The 20,161-nt window shown below is 43.3% G+C and overlaps 1 protein-coding gene across 2 annotated transcripts in view; it reads right to left on the reverse strand.

Moving 5' to 3' along the window:
* The window catches only part of PLEKHA2 (pleckstrin homology domain containing A2), a 92,235-nt gene extending 73,994 nt beyond the window's left edge, over positions 1-18,241 (reverse strand). The window contains exons 1-2 of one of the 2 annotated variants that reach the window (XM_044279047.1): positions 17,874-18,241; positions 8,393-8,553 (exon numbers count right to left, since the gene is read on the reverse strand). In XM_044279047.1, the coding sequence (XP_044134982.1) occupies positions 8,393-8,530 (138 nt within the window). In that variant the 5' untranslated portion in view covers positions 8,531-8,553; positions 17,874-18,241. Of the gene's footprint in view, positions 1-8,392; positions 8,554-10,885; positions 11,005-17,873 lie in introns of those variants that run through there. The other variant, XM_044279048.1, reaches the window with a different exon arrangement.
* Between the last annotated feature and the right edge of the window lie 1,920 nt (positions 18,242-20,161).

Here is a 20,161-nt window from a genome sequence, read left to right on the forward strand (position 1 = left end):
CCGTGACACACATAAAGAGACATTTTAGGCCGCAACATACCACTAGGCATTTCCTACACTCGGGATGTTTTATATATAGAGGGCCCTAGGGGGAGGCGCCCGTTGCAGATAGATAGATAATAGTAGATATATAAAGTAGATATATAGAGAGTAGATAGATATAGATAAAAAGGATGATAGATAGGTAGATTGATTGATAGATACATAGATAGGTAATGAGATAGAAAGATAGGTCTTTACATGGCTGTCTAGTATTAGGGAAAAAGGTCTGTTTTTCCCAGAAGCAGCGCTACACCTGTACACATAGGATGTATCTGGTATTGCAGCACAGGGCTGAGCCACAATTCCAGATACAACCTGTGGAGAGATGTGGCGCTCTTTCTGGGAAGAAAAAGCAGAGTAGACATGATTGTGACCAGTCTTTAAAGCAATCTGAGTACAGTGAAATTCTGGTAATCCAGAAGCGTCATAGCCAGGAAACACCTGTACAATATGTACTTACCCGCTGGGGGAGTGACTGCAAAGCTGCCTGCAAAACTACACACTTATCACATACCCCCAGCGCTCCTGGTTGCAGGTAGAGGGTCCCCATTCCGCAGTACTGGGCAGTGGATTATGTGGGTGCATTTATAAAAAGTAGCTTGATATGGGGCTGTAAATAGTGCAGTGATTGCACCAAATAAAAAAATAAAAAACTGCATTTATGAGAATGAGCTGCTAGGACAGAAGACCCTGCAGTACTCACAGCGGCATAATAACGGTATAGTAATACAGTAACACATGCAGCGTCTGCTACATCAGGGGTGGTCGTCCACATGACAACTCTTCCTGTACCAAGGTCTGACCGTATAGCCCTGGAACTCTGAAGTCAAGTCACCCCCTGCCACAGTGTCTACACTAGGATGGGCAGCCTGCGGCACTCCAGCTGTTGTGAAACTACAACTCCCAGCATGCATACTTGTCCTGCTCTTATCAGAACTCTCACAGATATAAATTAAACAATGGGAATTGTATGTAGTTTTACAACAGCTGGAGTGCCGCAGGTTGCCCACCCCTGCCACGTGATGGTTTGGATCCATGCAACTTCCTGATAGGGTGGCCAGACGTCCGGTTTTAGGCCGGACAGTCTGGTTTTTAGACTCCTGGTCAGCCAGGAGTCTTCCTTTTTAGTGTGGTACAGGGTCAGGGTCCATTTAAGTTTACCCATGGCAGGGGCAGGCAGGCAGCACGTCGTCCGCACAGTGTGCTGTATGACATGACGTCACAACGCCATCCAGCGCTGCCTGCGTTGTCAGAGAGAACTAATATCTACAGCAGGCAGGACGGAGCACGGGTACCACTGCCAGCATCCACGCCAGTCTAGTGCCGCTCTCTGCCTCTTCCAGTCTTCCATTCCTCTGCCTGGCCCTGACTCACTTATTGTGTCCACAAACAGCCCAGCTACTTAAACTGACAATGCCCCTGGCCTGCCCTAATTTATCAACATGGTTGGGGCATGTCGTGTATATAATTATATATTACTGTCAGCTGGCCTAGAATAAGTCATACATCTATGGAGTATGCTGGTATATCCTGGGTATATCTGTATATTATTATATATGTACAGCTGGTATAAGTTATACTGTACATATATAATTATATACAGGAGATACCCAGGTTATACCAGCATGGTCCATATCACTATATACAAGAAGATGTATAACTTATACCAGCTGTACATATATAATTCTATACAGGAGACACCCAGGTTATACCAGCATGCTCCATATCACTATATACAGGAAGATGTATAACTTATACCAGCTGTACATATATAATTCTATACAGGAGACACCCAGGTTATACCAGCATGATCCATATCACTATATACAAGAAGATGTATAACGTATACCAGCTGTACATATATCATTATATACAGGTGATACCCAGGTTATACCAGCAGGGTGCATCTTCTTGTATATAGTGATATGGACCATGCTGGTATAACCTGGGTATCTCCTGTATATAATGATATATGTACAGCTGGTATAAGTTATACAACTTCTTGTATATAGTGATATGGACCATGCTGGTATAACCTGGGCATGCAGTATGTTGTACCATTGTGTGCCACTGTCCCCGGTACGGTTGTCCTCCTTTTCGGGATGTGATGTCCTCCTTTTTGGGGCTCTGCAAGTGGCTCCCCTACTTCCTGAGGGTTAGCAAACTCTAAAACAGAAGAGGAAGTGGCATCACCATTGTGCGGCCCAGAATGAGACTTGGAGGCGCCACATCGGTGTTAACCACTTCATGACTGGGGGCCTGATCACTGTCCTTCATGAATAAGGGAAATCATCTGAAATGATGCTTCTTAAAGGGGTTGAGATATTGATGACCTATCCTCAGAATTGTGCACCATCCTCTCGGTAGTGGTGGCATGGTGTAATTACAACTGCTTGTCCAGTTCTCTCTACAAATACAGGTCATTTGGAACCTCTTCAGACACCTAATTGGCGGGGGTGCCAGGTCTCCGACCCCAGCCAATATGATATTGATGACCTATCCTGAAGACAGGTCATCAATACATATTGCCTGCACAATGCCATTTAAAGGAACGCTCTAGATATATCCATCCAGGGGACGGAGATTAAACTCTGTAATGCTTCGCCCGTAGATCCTGCACTAAGCCTAATGTATTGGAGAGATTTATCAAAACTGGTGTAAAGGAAAAAATGGCTTAGCTGCTCATAGCAACCAATCAGATTCCACCTTTCATTTATCAGAGCTCCTTTGGAAAATGAAAGGTGAAATCTGATTGGTTGCTATGTGCAACTAAGCCATCTTTCCATTACATAAATGCCCCCCATTGAGAGTGTCCCTTTAAAGGGGTTGTCCTACAAAGACAACCAATGTCCATAAGTCCTACTAGAACAAAAGCATCATAAAGCTAGGTCCTCTACCCAGCCAGGACCCCTTTAATAAGCTAAAACAGAGCACCGCCCTGTGGGAGCAGCATCCATTCTGGCTGACTCGAGCTGTTCATGGAGGGTCATCAACTGACCATTCTGCTCAATGACATCACCATAAGATTTCATTTCCCTCAAATTCTTGGGGTGGGCCATTACTGCAGAGGGTGGGGTCTGCTTGTGGACATGTCTCATTGCGTCTAATAGCAAATTGCAGAGTATGACAATAGGAGGGGGCACCGACCAATAGAGAGGAGACGTGAGGGATAAGAGCTCTGGAAACACTCAATGTCATCTCACAGGATTGTAGTCTGAGAAGGAGACAGTGAGAGAAAGCCTCCAGAGATATTGAGGGTTCTCCCTTTCTCTACTCTCCCTGGCAGTCAATGAAAGATACTTAAAGAGGTTGTACAACAGGATAGGGGATAACTAACTGGTGGGGGTCCACCCATCCTGAGGTCCTGATCCCCCACCCTGATGGAGTAGCAGGTTGAGTATGTGCCCGCACCGCTTCATTCATTCCATACGCGACTTGCCAGCATGACCTCCAATGCAAGTCAATGGGGATGGATTCGTTTTCTCTGCCACAATCTGGCACAATAGAAAACAGATCCGTCCTCCATTGACTTTCAATGGAGTTCATGATGGATTTGTCTTGGGTATGTTAAAGATAATACAACCGGATCTGTTCATAACGGATGCAGATGGTTGTATTATCAGTAACTGAAGCGTTTTTGCTGAACCCAGCCGGATCCAGCAAAAAACGCTGGTGTGAAAGTAGCCTTAAAAAGAACAAAAAAGATCAAAAGTCTTTTTGTTTTTTAATAACATACAAATTTTGTTATGACAGACGTATCAGAAAAACCAATAAGGTTTCTTTAAAGTGCAGCTTTAAATCACTTCCACAAACATTTTGCCCACAACCCCAGAGTCTATACAAACACAAACAAGGAAATCTGTCAATCACTGTGTGTTAGTGGGGGAAGCAGGACTCACAGGCTTCCTCTATGTGTAGGAGGAGGAAGCAGGACTCGCAGGATTCATCTATGTGTGGTCAGGGGAAGCAGCACTCACAGGCTTTCATTATGTGTGGACAGGGGAGGCAGGACTAACAGGCCTTTTCTGTATGTGGATGGAGGAAGCAGAACTTACAAGCATTTTCTATGTAAGGTCTGGGGAATCAGGACTAACAGGCTCTTTCTATGTATGGGCAGGGAAAGCAGGACTCACAGGCTTTCTCTATGGGTGGGTGCGGGATGCAGGACTCAGAGGCTTCCTCTATGTGTAGGAGGAGGAAGCAGGACTCACAGAATTAATCTATGTGTGGTCAGGGGAAGCAGGACTCACAGGCTTTCATTATGTGTGGTCCCGGGAAGCAGGACCCACAGGCTTTCTGTATATGTGGACAAGGGAGGCAGAACTATCAAGCCTTTTCAGTATGTGGATGGAGGAAGCAGAACTTACAAGCAGTTTCTATGTAAGGTCTGGGGAAGCAGGACTAACAGGCTCTTTCTATGTATGGGCAGGGATAGCAGGACTCACAGGCTTTCACTGTGTGTGGTTGGGGGGGAAGCAGGACTCACAGGCTTTATCTGTGTATGCAGGAGAAGCATGACTGACAGGCTTTCTGTATGTGTGGATGGAGGAAGCAGAACTTACAGGCTTTCTCTATATCTGTGTAAGGGAAGCAGGGCTCACAGGCTTTCTCTAAATGTAGGTGAGGGAAGCAGGACTCACAAGCTTTCTCTATATGTACAGTCATGTGAAAAAATTAGGACACCCTTTGAAAGCATGTGGTTTTTTGTAACATTTTTAATAAAAGGTTATTTCATCTCCGTTTCAACAATACAGAGAGATTAAAGTAATCCGACTAAACAAAGAAAACTGAAGAAAAGTCTTTTCAAGATCTTCTGTAAATGTCATTCTACAAAAATGCCTATTCTAACTGAGGAAAAAGATAGGACACCCTTGCCCCTAATAGCGAGTGTTACCTCCTTTGGCTGAAATAACTGCAGTGAGACGGTTCTTGTAGCCATCTACCAGTCTTCGACATCGGTCTGAGGAAATTTTACCCCACTCCTCAATGCAGAACTTTTTCAGCTGTGAGATGTTTGAGGGGTTTCTTGCACGTACAGCCCTTTTCAAGTCACCCCACAGCATCTCAATGGGATTCAAATCTGGACTTTGACTTGGCCATTCCAGGACTCTCCATTTCTTCTTTTTCAGCCAATCTTTGGTTGATTTACTAGTATGTTTTGGGTCATTGTCATGTTGCATGGTCCAGTTCCGCTTCAGCTTTAATTTTCTAACTGATGGTCTCACATGTTCTTCAAGCACCTTCTGATACACAGTAGAATTCATTGTGGATTCTATGATGGTGAGCTGACCAGGTCCTGCTGCAGCAAAGCAGCCCCAAACCATGACACTTCCACCTCCATGCTTCACAGTTGGTATGAGGTTCTTTTCTTGGAATGCTGTGTTTGGTTTACGCCTAACATGTCCTCTGCTGTTGTGTCCAAATAATTCAATTTTGGACTCATCTGTCCAAAGAACATTATTCCAGAAGTCCTGGTCTTTGTCAACTTTATCTCTGGCAAATGTCAGTCTGGCCTCGATGTTTCTCTTGGAAAGCAAAGGTTTCCTCCTTGCACACCTCCCATGCAAGTTAAACTTGTACAGTCTCTTTCTGATTGTAGAGGCATGTACTTCTACATCAACAGTAGCCAGAGCCTGCTGTAGTTCTCGAGATGACACTTTAGGGTTTTTGGAGACCGCTTTTAGCATCTTGCGGTCTGCTCTTGGGGTGAACTTGCTGGGGCGACCAGTCCTGGGCATGTTGGCAGTTGTTTTGAAAGCCCTCCACTTGTAGACTATCTTCCGGACAGTGGAATGGCTGATTTCAAAATCTTTTGAGATCTTTTTAAATCCCTTCCCAGACTCATAGGCTGCTACAATCTTTTTTCTGAAGTCCTCTGACAGCTCTTTTGCTCTCACCATGGTGCTCACTCTCACTTCAACAGTCAGGAGCACACCAAACTAAATGTCTGAGGTTTAAATAGGGCAAGCCTCATTCAACATGCAGAGTAACGATCTACTAATTATGTGCACCTGGTGTGATATACCTGTGTGAGATCTGAGCCAATTTAAGAGGGAATACATGTGAGGGTGTCCTATCTTTTTCCTCAGTTAGAATAGGCATTTTTGTAGAATGACATTTACAGAAGATCTTGAAAAGACTTTTCTTCAGTTTTCTTTGTTTAGTTGGATTACTTTAATCTCTCTGTATTGTTGAAACGGAGATGAAATAACCTTTTATTAAAAATGTGACAAAAAACCACATGCTTTCAAAGGGTGTCCTAATTTTTTCACATGACTGTATGTAAGGGAAGCAGGACTGACAGACTTTCTCTATGTGTGGATTGGGAAAGCAGGACTCATAGGCTTTCTGTATGTGTGCGTAGGGGAAGCAGGACTCACAGGCTTTCTCTATGTGTGGGTAGGGGAAGCAGGACTAACAGGTTTCTGTATGTGTGAGCTGCTGAGCAGGGGAAGCAGGACTCACAGGCTTTATCTGTTTATGCAGGAGAAGCATGACTGACAGGCTTTCTGTATGTGTGGATGGAGGCTTTCTCTTTATGTATGTAAGGGAAGCAGGACTCACAGACGTTCTCTATATGTGTGTAAGGGAAGCAGGGCTCACAGGCTTTCTCTATATGTATGTAAGGGAAGCAGGACTCACAGGCTTTCTGTGTGTGTGAGCAGGGAAAGCAGGACTCACAGACTTTCTCTATGTGTGGATGGGGGAAGCAGGACTCACAGGCTTTCACTATATGTGGATGAGGGAATCAGGACTCACAGGCTTTATCTATGTATAGGTGAGGGAAGCAGGACTCACAAGCTTTCTCTATATGTGGGTGAGGGAAGCAGGACTCACGGGCTTTCATTATATGTATGTGTGGGAAGCAGGACTCACAGACTTTCTCTATGTGTGGATGGGGGAAGCAGGACTCACAGACTTTCTCTATGTGTGGATGGGGGAAGCAGGACTCAAAGGCTTTCACTATATGTGGATGAGGGAATCAGGACTCACAGGCTTTATCTATGTATAGGTGAGGGAAGCAGGACTCACAAGCTTTCTCTATATGTGGGTGAGGGAAGCAGGACTCACAGGCTTTCATTATATGTATGTGTGGGAAGCAGGACTCACATACTTTCTCTAAGTGTGGATGGGGGAAGTTGGACTCACAGGCTTTCTCTATGTGTGGGTAGGGGAAGCAGGACTAACAGGTTCTGTATGTGTGAGCAGGGTAAGCAGGACTCACAGGCTTTCGATATGTGTGGACAGGGGAAGCAGGACTAACAGGCTTTCTCTGTGAGTGGTTGGAGGAATACAGACTCACAGGATTTCTAGTGTGGGCAGGAGAAAAGACTGGCTATTTGAGAATTGGCTGCAGTTAAACAGCTTTTTCAAGAAAATACTGAATCAAATTATATATAACAATATACGCCGCCCACAGATAGAGAACTGACAGATTCCCTTTAAGTTTCTTACAGAATTGTTCTACTGTGTTGTTTTGTGAATTGTGTAACGCCTCCGAGTGGCATTACTACTCCTACGCCCTGCTTCTATCTGTAAATGCTAATATAATGTTATCTTATGCATTTATTTCCAGGTCCCTAGACACTGTGCATTTATAATAATGTTATGTAATTGTTCATGTAATGTGCCTGGTTCACCAGCAGGTGGCAGCAACTATGGAAGAGCTACACTTAGAGAGAATGGAACTCACCATTCCATTCTCCCCTCCGTTCTTGGTCAGAAGTGGGCCAGTCCTGTTTGCTACCAGAAGGATGTAGGGAGTTCTGGTGTGTTCTGGTTGAGACTCCATGTTGGAGCTGCCAGGATTCTAACCTATTCTCTGGCATAATCCACAGTCAGACTACAGAGAGAAGTTGCAGTATCCTGCAGAAGCAGAGATTCCATTTAAGTCTGTTAGTACAGCGGAGCCAAAGAGAAACCGATGTAGCAGTGTTGAGATTGTTTGCCTGCCAGAGTTAATGCTAAAGCCTGCTGGAACCAAGCTAAAGTCTGTAAACCGTTTGGAGAAATGTTTATGCAAAGTAAAGCTGCTATTGAACTTCATCACAAGGTCTGGACTCAAATTTTTCTTAGAATCCCTCAATTGTTCACCCTATTTTTCTGCTTCAGAGCCAATGCCTTGGGTTCCAGCATATTCAGGTAGGATCACCGTGACACGTGCACAAAACATTAAGGGACATTATAGGCCACCCTATATTACTCGGCCATTCCTACACCTGGGTACCAACACAACTTCTTAAAGGGACTCCGTCCCGTTGTTGCTTCATTGCAGCTGGCATCACAAAACACTTATCTCATCTTAAAGGGACCCCTTGCGGGCCGCTGTTGTTGCATTTGCAAAGCTCACCTGGGGGTTATCCATGTGCCAGATCAGGTGATTGGCCTGGGTATCCAGGATAAAATATCTTCTGAGAAATCTCCCGCTCTCTGCATCTTCAATGTCCAGAAACCCACAGGTTCTGTTCTTCCGATCCACATAAGGCATTCCTAACGCATCCACACATCACCCTGCAACAAACAACGATACGTTCCATGAGTGAAGACGGAGGTATGCACACTCAGTAATACATTGCCAGTCTCATCATATTTCAGAAATACAGACGTGGACAAAATTGTTGGTACCCTTTGGTCAATGAAAGAAAAAGTCACAATGGTCACAGAAATAACTTTAATCTGACAAAAGTAATAATAAATTAAAATTCTATAAATGTTAACCAATGAAAGTCAGACATTGTTTTTCAACCATGCTTCAACAGAATTATGTAAAAAAATAAACTCATGAAACAGGCATGGACAAAAATGATGGTACCCCTAGAAAACACAGAACATAATGTGACCAAAGGGACATGTTAATTCAAGGTGTGTCCACTAATTAGCATCACAGGTGTCTACAACCTTGTAATCAGCCATTGGGCCTATATATATGGCTCCAGGTAATCACTGTGTTGTTTGGTGATATGGTGTGTACCACACTCGACATGGACCAGAGGAAGCAAAGGAAAGAGCTGTCTCAAGAGATCAGAAAGAAAATTATAGACAAGCATGTTAAAGGTAAAGGCTATAAGACCATCTCCAAGCAACTAGATGTTCCTGTGAGTACAGTTGCACATATTATTCATAAGTTTAAGATCCATGGGACTGTAGCCAACCTCCCTGGACGTGGCCGCAGGAGGAAAATTGATGACAAATCTAAGAGACGGATAATCCGAATGGTAACAAAAGAGCCTAGAAAGACTTCTAAAGAGATTCAAGGTGAACTTCATGCTCAAGGAACATCAGTGTCAGATCGCACCATCCGTCGTTGTTTGAGCCAAAGTGGACTACATGGGAGACGACCAAGGAGGACACCATTGTTGAAAACGAATCATAAAAAAGCAAGACTGGAATATGCCAAACTACATGTTGACAAGCCACAAAGCTTCTGGGAGAATGTCCTGTGGACAGATGAGACAAAAATCGAAGTTTTTGCCAAGGCACATCAGCTGTATGTTCACAGACGAAAAAATGAAGCATATCAAGAAAAGAACACTGTCCCTACTGTGAAACATGGAGGAGGCTCTGTTATGTTCTGGGGCTGCTTTGCTGCGTCTGGCACAGGGTGTCTTGAATCTGTGCAGGGTACAATGAAATCTCAAGACTATCAAGGAATTCTAGAGAGAAATGTACTAGCCAGTGTCAGAAAGCTTGGTCTCAGTCGCAGGTCATGGGTCTTGCAACAGGACAATGACCCAAAACACACCGCTAAAAACACCCAAGAATGGCTAAGAGGAAAAAATTGGACTATTCTAAAGTGGCCTTCTATGAGCCCTGACCTCAATCCTATTGAGCATCTTTGGAAGGAGCTGAAACATGCAGTCTGGAAAAGGCACCCTTCAAACCGGACACAACTGGAGCAGTTTGCTCATGAGGAGTGGGCCAAAATACCTGCTGAGAGGTGCAGATGTCTCATTGACAGTTACAGGAAGCGTTTGATTGCAGTGATTGCCTCAAAAGGTTGCGCAACAAAATATTAAGTTAGGGGTACCATCATTTTTGTCCATGCCTGTTTCATGAGTTTATTTTTTTACATAATTCTGTTGAAGCATGGTTGAAAAACAATGTCTGACTTTCATTGGTTAACATTTATAGAATTTTAATTTATTATTACTTTTGTCAGATTAAAGTTATTTCTGTGACCATTGTGACTTTTTCTTTCATTGACCAAAGGGTACCAACAATTTTGTCCACGTCTGTATCACTGGTAATACGGTCCCTGGTAATTAAGGCTGTTGCAATGGTTGGAGAAGAGCGGTCAAGTGCAACGCAAGTGCCAGCATAACTGCCTTCTATAGAGCTGATCATTGACTTGCCAGCAGAAACACTACAACCCCCAGCAAACCTCAACAGCCAGATTCACTGTGGAGAAGTATATTTAAAAAAACCTTGCTTACAGCGGTGGTGTGGACAACTGAAATGAATGGAGATGACCTGCAACACTAGATATGGCCCATGGTCGAGTGTGGTGGTGGTAGGGGGCGGGGGAAACAAACCCTTTTTTTTCCCATCTCCATCCCTTTAAATAAAGGTACAATATCAGCCTATCATGCAGAGCTAACCCTGTTAAAAGAAAGTTTAAAAATGAGATACAATGAGCTATCAATAACTGAGCTCAGTAACTTTAATATACATGGATGAATGTTGCCTGAGACATGGATTATTTCTCTTGATCAATATTTAATTTGTTAAATTTTTTTGTACTCTCCGCCCCATTAAATAATTGCACAATATCAACCGATCCTACAGAAACAACAAGAGGTTGGAGAATGAGAGATTATGAGCCAGCGATAACTGAGCTCAGTACCTTTAGTATACATGGGTGAATGGTGCCTGGCCATGGACTTTTTCTCTTTATGAGTAATCACAACTTTCAGCACAGGCCTCCTGCATTGCATATGGTAACTAGAGAATTTGTGAAAATTGATAGGTAAATATCCTAATACGGTGCCGGATTTCCATCCTATAAGACAGCAGAGGTTGAAATACTTTAATTGACGTCCCTTTTTCCCTATTTCAAGCTTAGGCAAATATGGCTTCATAATGGAAAATGTAACCTTCGCTCCAATTAAAGTGGTTTTCCAGGCAACATGAGACATATATCTATTCATGATTGTTCCTCAGAACATTTGCAGATCTGGTCCATTGGGCTCCTGTATGGCCATGCGGCATCCTTATTGAAAAAAAAAATATCACTTTTGGAAAAGTTTTTATTTTTTTAGCCAAATTCTACAGAGAGGAACCATATAATTATCCTTTGCTTTTTTCGTCCAATCCTGATTTTGTTCTACAGAAGAAAACTTAAAGGGGATGTCTCACATCAGCAAATAGCATTTATTATGTCGAGAAAGTTAATACAAGGCACTTACTGATGTATTGTGATTGTCCATATTGCTTCCTTTGCTGGCTTGGTTCATTTTTCCATCACATTATACACTGCTCGTTTCCATGGTTACGACCACCTTGCAGTCCACCAGTGGTGGTCGTGCTTGTACACTACAGGAAAAAGCACTAGCCTATATGCGCTCTCACGGTCCCGGCCACCAGAGAGGCCAGAGCTTTTTACTATAGTGCGCAAGCACGACCACCACTGGTGGATTGTAGGGTGGTCGTAACCATGGAAATGAGCAGTTTATAATGTGATCTTGGCCTTACAATATAGACAGGGCATCTATATCCCCTGAACATGCTGACAGGTAACCAGTGGTCGTTAGACGGGGTCAAGATTGTCCTACCAGAAATTCCTCCTCCACTTGGTGAAGGTGAGTGAGGCTTGGAGTGGGGTCCAGCCATAGAAATCCCTACCTGAGGACCATCATTGACTGTTGGGCAGTCTGGTTACTGATGGACATTGGATATTAACTCAACATTTTATGATTTTAGTTGATAATCTAGTCATGTGAGTAATAGATATTAGGAATAACTCCAATACTAGATGAGCTGTAATAATATACAGTCTGGTGACCACAAAGCCAGCACTGTCCAGATAATATACCGTCCTATACTCAATAGACAGTAGTAATAATACAAGCACTGTGCGATCCTGGATAATATACCGTCCTATACCCAATGGACAGTAGTTATAATACAAGCACTGGGCGATCCCGAATAATATACCGTCCTATACCCAATAGACAGTAGTTATAATACAAGCACTGGGCAATCCTGGATAATATACCGTCCTATACCCAATGGACAGTAGTTATAATACAAGCACTGGGCGATCCTGGATAATATACCGTCCTATACCCAATGGACAGTAGTTATAAGACAAGCACTGGGCAATGCTGAATAATAATATACCGTCCTATACCCAATGGACAGTAGTAATAATACAAGCACTGTGCGATCCTGGATAATATACCGTCCTATACCCTATGGACAGTAGTTATAATACAAGCACTGGGCAATCCTGGATAATATACCGTCCTATACCCAATGGACAGTAGTTATAATACAAGCACTGGGCAATCCTGGATAATATACCGTCCTATACCCAATGGACAAGAGTAATAATACAAGCACTGTGCGATCCTGGATAATATACCGTCCTATACCCAATGGACAAGAGTAATAATACAAGCACTGTGCGATCCTGGATAATATACCGTCCTATACCCAATGGACAGTAGTTATAATACAAGCACTGGGCAATCCTGGATAATATACCGTCCTATACCCAATAGACAGTAGTTATAATACAAGCACTGGGCAATCCTGGATAATATACCGTCCTATACCCAATGGACAGTAGTTATAATACAAGCACTGGGCGATCCTGGATAATATACCGTCCTATACCCAATGGACAGTAGTTATAAGACAAGCACTGGGCAATGCTGAATAATAATATACCGTCCTATACCCAATGGACAGTAGTAATAATACAAGCACTGTGCGATCCTGGATAATATACCGTCCTATACCCAATGGACAGTAGTTATAATACAAGCACTGGGCAATCCTGGATAATATACCGTCCTATACCCAATGGACAGTAGTTATAATACAAGCACTGGGCAATCCTGGATAATATACCGTCCTATACCCAATGGACAAGAGTAATAATACAAGCACTGTGCGATCCTGGATAATATACCGTCCTATACCCAATGGACAGTAGTTATAATACAAGCACTGTGCGATCCTGGATAATATACCGTCCTATACCCAATGGACAGTAGTTATAATACAAGCACTGTGCGATCCTGGATAATATACCGTCCTATACCCAATGGACAAGAGTAATAATACAAGCACTGTGCGATCCTGGATAATATACCGTCCTATACCCAATGGACAGTAGTTATAATACAAGCACTGGGCGATCCTGGATAATATACCGTCCTATACCCAATGGACAGTAGTTATAATACAAGCACTGGGCGATCCTGGATAATATACCGTCCTATACCCAATGGACAGTAGTAATAATACAAGCACTGGGCAATCCTGGATAATATACCGTCCTATACCCAATGGACAGTAGTTATAATACAAGCACTGGGCGATCCTGGATAATATACCGTCCTATACCCAATGGACAGTAGTTATAATACAAGCACTGGGCAATGCTGAATAATATACCGTCCTATACCCAATGGACAGTAGTTATAAGACAAGCATTGGGCAATCCTGAATAATATACCGTCCTATACCCAATAGACAATAGTTATAATACAAGCACTGGGCGATCCTGGATAATATACCGTCCTATACCCAATTGACAGTAGTTATAATACAAGCACTGTGCGATCCTGGATAATATACCGTCCTATACCCAATGGACAGTAGTTATAATACAAGCACTGGGCGATCCTGGATAATATACCGTCCTATACCCAATGGACAGTAGTTATAATACAAGCACTGGGCGATCCCGAATAATATACCGTCCTATACCCAATAGACAGTAGTTATAATACAAGCACTGGGCAATCCTGGATAATATACCGTCCTATACCCAATGGACAGTAGTTATAATACAAGCACTGGGCGATCCTGGATAATATACCGTCCTATACCCAATGGACAGTAGTTATAAGACAAGCACTGGGCAATGCTGAATAATAATATACCGTCCTATACCCAATGGACAGTAGTAATAATACAAGCACTGTGCGATCCTGGATAATATACCGTCCTATACCCTATGGACAGTAGTTATAATACAAGCACTGGGCAATCCTGGATAATATACCGTCCTATACCCAATGGACAGTAGTTATAATACAAGCACTGGGCAATCCTGGATAATATACCGTCCTATACCCAATGGACAAGAGTAATAATACAAGCACTGTGCGATCCTGGATAATATACCGTCCTATACCCAATGGACAAGAGTAATAATACAAGCACTGTGCGATCCTGGATAATATACCGTCCTATACCCAATGGACAGTAGTTATAATACAAGCACTGGGCAATCCTGGATAATATACCGTCCTATACCCAATGGACAGTAGTTATAATACAAGCACTGGGCGATCCTGGATAATATACCGTCCTATACCCAATGGACAGTAGTTATAAGACAAGCACTGGGCAATGCTGAATAATAATATACCGTCCTATACCCAATGGACAGTAGTAATAATACAAGCACTGTGCGATCCTGGATAATATACCGTCCTATACCCTATGGACAGTAGTTATAATACAAGCACTGGGCAATCCTGGATAATATACCGTCCTATACCCAATGGACAGTAGTTATAATACAAGCACTGGGCAATCCTGGATAATATACCGTCCTATACCCAATGGACAAGAGTAATAATACAAGCACTGTGCGATCCTGGATAATATACCGTCCTATACCCAATGGACAAGAGTAATAATACAAGCACTGTGCGATCCTGGATAATATACCGTCCTATACCCAATGGACAGTAGTTATAATACAAGCACTGGGCGATCCTGGATAATATACCGTCCTATACCCAATAGACAGTAGTTATAATACAAGCACTGGGCAATCCTGGATAATATACCGTCCTATACCCAATGGACAGTAGTTATAATACAAGCACTGGGCGATCCTGGATAATATACCGTCCTATACCCAATGGACAGTAGTTATAAGACAAGCACTGGGCAATGCTGAATAATAATATACCGTCCTATACCCAATGGACAGTAGTAATAATACAAGCACTGTGCGATCCTGGATAATATACCGTCCTATACCCAATGGACAGTAGTTATAATACAAGCACTGGGCAATCCTGGATAATATACCGTCCTATACCCAATGGACAGTAGTTATAATACAAGCACTGGGCAATCCTGGATAATATACCGTCCTATACCCAATGGACAAGAGTAATAATACAAGCACTGTGCGATCCTGGATAATATACCGTCCTATACCCAATGGACAGTAGTTATAATACAAGCACTGTGCGATCCTGGATAATATACCGTCCTATACCCAATGGACAGTAGTTATAATACAAGCACTGTGCGATCCTGGATAATATACCGTCCTATACCCAATGGACAAGAGTAATAATACAAGCACTGTGCGATCCTGGATAATATACCGTCCTATACCCAATGGACAGTAGTTATAATACAAGCACTGGGCGATCCTGGATAATATACCGTCCTATACCCAATGGACAGTAGTTATAATACAAGCACTGGGCGATCCTGGATAATATACCGTCCTATACCCAATGGACAGTAGTAATAATACAAGCACTGGGCAATCCTGGATAATATACCGTCCTATACCCAATGGACAGTAGTTATAATACAAGCACTGGGCGATCCTGGATAATATACCGTCCTATACCCAATGGACAGTAGTTATAATACAAGCACTGGGCAATGCTGAATAATATACCGTCCTATACCCAATGGACAGTAGTTATAAGACAAGCATTGGGCAATCCTGAATAATATACCGTCCTATACCCAATAGACAATAGTTATAATACAAGCACTGGGCGATCCTGGATAATATACCGTCCTATACCCAATTGACAGTAGTTATAATACAAGCACTGTGCGATCCTGGATAATATACCGTCCTATACCCAATGGACAGTAGTTATAATACAAGCACTGGGCGATCCTGGATAATATACCGTCCTATACCCAATGGACAGTAGTTATAATACAAGCACTGTGCGATCCTGGATAATATACCGTCCTATACCCAATGGACAGTAGTTATAATACAAGCACTGGGCGATCCTGGATAATATACCGTCCTATACCCAATTGACAGTAGTTATAATACAAGCACTGTGCGATCCTGGATAATATACCGTCCTATACAAAATAGACAGTAGTTATAATACAAGCACTGTGCGATCCTGGATAATATACCGTCCTATACAAAATAGACAGTAGTTATAATACAGGCACTGTGCGATCCTGGATAATATACCGTCCTATACCCAATTGACAGTAGTTATAATACAAGCACTGTGCGATCCTGGATAATATACCGTCCTATACCCAATGGACAGTAGTTATAATACAAGCACTGGGCGATCCTGGATAATATACCGTCCTATACCCAATTGACAGTAGTTATAATACAAGCACTGTGCGATCCTGGATAATATACCGTCCTATACAAAATAGACAGTAGTTATAATACAAGCACTGTGCGATCCTGGATAATATACCGTCCTATACAAAATAGACAGTAGTTATAATACAGGCACTGGGCAATCCGAACTTTCAACTGGTTGGGGTTCTTGGCAACTATGAGGCATCATTTCAGTTTTCTGGTCATTTCTCTATTATATTCCTGAATATTGCCATACAATGTCCATACTAGAGAATGCCATGCTTACAATGCCTGAGTAATACCGCCAAACAGTGTCCAATGACGCCCTATAGTGCCCACATAAGGCTCTGCATACATCACATTGGTAGACTATTTTCAGTGTATGCCTAAGGAAAGCTCCTGGCACATACACTGACCATTTTCATATGACCCCATTCACCCTGCATATCCCAAAGGTGTCTTTTCGGCACGTGCTGGTCCGGTATGTGTCGGCATACCTTTTTGTGCCTTCTCTGTAATGGGGGATGTATATGTATTATACACGACCGAAAGCCGTGATTCTGAAACTCTACAGTCTCATGATCATTGAATATCCACTTATTCTATTCACCCATCTTAACACTTGCTATTTAATATAAACTTTTCTGATCTCATATAATACCGCCACATGGTCAGTAGAAAGACCCCTAACACTACGTGACCCTAATCCTATAGCACTAGATCTCTAGACCTTACGTAGATCTCAAAAACTGTAACCTACAGACAAGTGATCACTGCGGTTAGCAATAGACCCTTATCATGTGCTCTCAGGTGGTCACACAGCATGCGACGCAACCCGCCATACTACCTCACCCTTTCCTTTTATATTTTACACCAGCGAAAGCCATGATTCTGCTTTCTACCATCTTGTGACTATTGAATGTCCTCTTATTCTATTCACCCATCTTAACACTTGCTATTTATTATAAACTTTTCTGATCTCATATAATACCGCCACATGGTCAGTAGAAAGAACCCTAACACTATGTGACCCTAATCCTATAGTATTAGATCTCTAGACCTTACGTAGATCTCAAAAACTGTAACCTACAGACAAGTGATCGCTGCGGTTAGCAATTGACCCTGATCATGTGCTCTCAGGTGGTCACACAGCATGCGAGGTAACCCGCCATACTGTCCTTATAGATTATACACCACCGAAAACCGCGATTCTGCTCTCTACCGTCTTGTGACCATTGAATGTCCTCTTGTTCTATTCACCTACCTTAACACTCGTCTTGGTTCTGCCTATATTTTTCCATCTTGCAGTCTGCGGCTCCCATCTGACAGCTTCTCCGCCGCACGTCTTAGAGCGTCTTAGAGCGTCTTATTATCAGACAGAATAACGTGAAGTCTGTTTATCTTAAGTCGTGAACCTTTCACGCAAATCCTTGTGCGCCTATAGGGCGGCTTGGAGAAGTTGTCCTGCTGTCAGTCTTCTTCAAGAGCAGGAGTCAAGTCCAGGTTCTTATAGTGTCCTGCTCTTCAGACTCATCTCTGGGCCACTTCCCCTCCTTGTGCGTTTGTTTGTCTGCTTCCTAATCACTGAGTCTTCCCCTGACAATCAGTGTGACAGGCACGCCTCACGCTGCACACCCCTGCACACACAAAAGACACACTCACAAGTGTGGGCCGGGTTAGGATGAAGTGCAGTGTAAAGCAGGAAGCAGACAGTACAATGCTCAGACCACATTAAGACTCTGTGGCTCATGCAGCTTGCTGTGGCCGGACAAGTTTCGGATACTTTTTGGATTTGCAAAAAGTTTCCCTTTAAACAGTCAGCGGCACGCCTGCTTATGGTAGGGCATTGGGGAACATGCAAACAACATCGCTGGAGTGTATTGTCAGTAGTGCCAGCCTGCACAGGAATAATTCTGTGAATCCCCATCATGCCGGCATATAAGGAGGAAAAAACTGGAGCTGCACAGTGTTTCCGGGGGGTGAACCACAAGTTTGATTCAGACCCAAAAAACATCTGCGTAGAGCATGTCGCTTCTTAGCGTACGTGTGTGTGTGGGGGGGGGGGGTCCTAAGTTAAAGGAGTTATCTGAGATTTTGATATTCCTGGTAATCAATATCAGATCGGTGGAGCTCCGACATCCAGCAACGATCAGCTGTTTGAAGAGACCACAGAGCTCCGGTGAGCGCTGCGACCTCTTCTTAGGCTGGTGACATCACGCTCCTTGGTCACATCATCGCCGTAAGCGCAGTTCATTCCCATTCAAGTGAATGGGGCTGAGCTGCAATACCAAGCCCAGCCACTATACAATGGACGGCGCTGTGCTTAGTGATCTGCGAGGAGTGTGATTGGTGTGTGTGTGTGTGTGTGGGGGGGGGGGGGGGGGTGTTGGGTGGCAGAAACACGCCCCCACCCATCAATATCAAACGCCCGAAAAACCACCCTTTAAAAATGTCTGGATTGCAGGCTGATACATTTTTTTTATTTCCATTTCACACTGATACATTGTAGCAAACAATCAGTACTCAAGTGAAATTTGCTCTGCAGTATTTAGCTCACAGAGGACTTGTATAGATTGGATATAGTTGTAACAAACCGTTATGTATGGACGCAAGGGTTTTTATTAATTTACAGGAATCAGAGATTTTGAAAGTGGTAAAGAATTTAAAAACAATTTGCAGCAATCTTCATTCTACGTGTGTGACTGTGAAAGTGTCATCTTCAGTCATTATAGAGACCAAAAAATAGGTCAAAGGAATTTTCCTACCTCACATATTGATGGTATAGCGGTAGGATATGCCGTCAACATCAGATAGGAAAAAGTCATCATGCCTGGCCCTGTTAAAGTGCATTTGCAGAGAGAGCAGAGCCTTTAGGTGTAATGGTAACGCCCCTGTTGCTCCTAGAGGCTCATTTGCATATCATAAAACATTATTTTTCTCAGCAATGCGGGCACATATGAACATGGGACCAACACAGATGCTTTCAGCTGCCAAGCGCACGTGTAACAGGTCAGCCAGATTCATAGGTACAAAACTGCTGACAGATGCCCTTTAACTACGGCATTCAACAGCTATTGAACCCTTCCCTCAACATCAGCCTGTGTACAGCCCTGGGCTTAAAGGGGTTGTCCAGGATTTGCATCCCAGCCTGGAATACCTGTGGAGAATTCCCTGCCTTTCTCCACGGGTAGTCTTCCACATGGATGGGGTCACATGTGCTACTGCAGCCAATGACTGCCCTTAGCAGTGACATGTTCCCAAACATGAAGAGAGGCAGGGAGCGGAAACGGAGCGGCAGGGGGCACATGAGTATGGATTTCTCCACAGATATTCCAAGCTGGAGTGAAAATTTAAAAAAAGCCCATTCACGTGTGCTGTGTGTTGTCGGCTGTACCCGCTGTTTTTGGTGGGACTGGCAGACGCTCTAATGTGTAGTCTCAACAATAGATGATTTCGGAGGAGAAAAGGATCGGGCATGTTGAATTTCCGAACCTGTTCCTTTTATTCTCCAGGGAGATAAACCACCAGAGGTGACCGGCAGCGGCTTTCTCC

This window comes from Bufo gargarizans, chromosome 2 (genome assembly GCF_014858855.1).
Source record: "Bufo gargarizans isolate SCDJY-AF-19 chromosome 2, ASM1485885v1, whole genome shotgun sequence".
In the NCBI taxonomy this organism is placed as follows: domain Eukaryota; kingdom Metazoa; phylum Chordata; class Amphibia; order Anura; family Bufonidae; genus Bufo; species Bufo gargarizans.